At 44.0% G+C, this 1,503-nt stretch overlaps 1 protein-coding gene across 1 annotated transcript in view; it reads right to left on the bottom strand.

Annotated features, from left to right (window-relative positions):
* DCAF7 (DDB1 and CUL4 associated factor 7) overlaps window positions 1-1,206 on the bottom strand; it is a gene marked incomplete at its 5' end in the record, with an annotated part of 3,068 nt that extends 1,862 nt beyond the window's left edge. The window contains 2 exons of the mRNA XM_010138638.1: window positions 102-311; window positions 1,088-1,206. Coding sequence (XP_010136940.1) covers window positions 102-311; window positions 1,088-1,206 — 329 coding nt within the window. The remainder of the gene's footprint in view (window positions 1-101; window positions 312-1,087) is intronic.
* Between the last annotated feature and the right edge of the window lie 297 nt (window positions 1,207-1,503).

The following is a 1,503-nucleotide window of genomic DNA, read 5'->3' as shown; positions in this document are numbered from 1 at the left end:
CCTGCTGAAGATAGTGCACTAAGAACTGGTCCTTAACCATGCTCCAGCCCCCTGAAACATGACAACCACTGGCACCGACAGAAGGTGGGCTGTCACCTCACCTCCATGCCGTCCATGGCCATCGTAGCAAGATAGTTGGGATCCTGCTTATTCCAGCAGAGACGCAGCAGCGGATGGTGCTGAGGGTCCTCATAAATGATGGTGCTGTGTTCCAGATGACGGAGATCGAACATCCGCACTGAGCCGTCTGCACCCACTGAAGCGAACATATCTCTCCCACCACCGGCACGGCTGAAGGCTATATCATACACCTGCTCGGTAACGGGGCAGAGAAAAACACCGCCTTAGCTTTTGCGAGCACACTGCCTCCTCATCACAGCGAGATGGAGTTCACGCATGGAGAACAGGTCTAGCTGCGACATTCTGCCAAATACCGGATGTTTCTCGCCAGCTCTTCGTTATTACACTTGCCAAAGGGACAGGAAAAAACATGATGGGATCATTCACTGAAATTAAACATATCAAACTCCCAGACTCAGATTTCCTTTTTTATACTAATTGCAGGAAAGTAATATTACATTAAAATGAAAGAATCTTGCAAGCTGTTTATTGCCTTTGATATGCAGTTGATTTCAATTCCAATTTGATGTTTTAACCTGATTTTTCTAAAGTATTCTGGAGTGTAATCTAGTAAAACGAGCATATCCTCAAGTCCAGATTCTATGGTGAGTAAACAAAGTACTTTTGATGCCAATAGTACACAATTAATGCAACACAATATCACATGGTTCGTCGTTCTTTAGGGAGGGTTTACTCACTCTCCACACTCGCAGGTAGTCACCACTGGTTGCCAACAGGTCTGGATATACTCCCTTGGTGTCTGGGATCCACATAAGCTTTGTGGTAGGGTAGGGGTGATCAAAGTTTAAATTAGTTTGGTACTGAAAACTGTATAGCTTAATCTTAGATAAATAATCTTTTTGGATTGTTAGATTTTTCAAGAAAAGGGGGAAACCCAGAAAAGCTCTGTTCCTTTTCTACCACTTAAAAAAACCTGGAATGTAAACAATCAAAAAAAAGCTGTCACCTCCTTGTCATGTGCAATAAGCTGGGTCTTCACATGGCCAGAGACCAGGTTTACTCTTCCCAGAACCTGTCCTGTCTCCAGACCCCAAATAGTGCAGGTTGTGTCAATACTAGAGGTGCCTGAAACAAAAACACCTCTGTTAGCAAAATTAATGTTATCACAACTTATTTAATCACTGACTGGATGAATGTAAGGTCCCCCAACAACCACATATCAAAATAGCTACAGGAACAGCATATAGTTGCAGTCAGGAATGTCAAGCAGCGAACAGTCCACGGGGCATTTCAATGACCCAAACCCTTCAGCTGCAGGAATAGCCTTCCACCCAGGAATAAAGGGTAAATAGCTCACATCTGCTTCCATCTATTCAGAAGCCTGATGCGACTCTGAGATGAACTTTTCCACCCTGTAAGCCT

The sequence above is a fragment of the Buceros rhinoceros genome, unplaced genomic scaffold, assembly GCF_000710305.1.
Source record: "Buceros rhinoceros silvestris isolate BGI_N320 unplaced genomic scaffold, ASM71030v1 scaffold33946, whole genome shotgun sequence".
In the NCBI taxonomy this organism is placed as follows: Eukaryota; Metazoa; Chordata; class Aves; order Bucerotiformes; family Bucerotidae; genus Buceros; species Buceros rhinoceros.
Note: the sequence above shows the minus strand (reverse complement) of the source record. Positions and strands in the feature narration are given on the sequence as shown.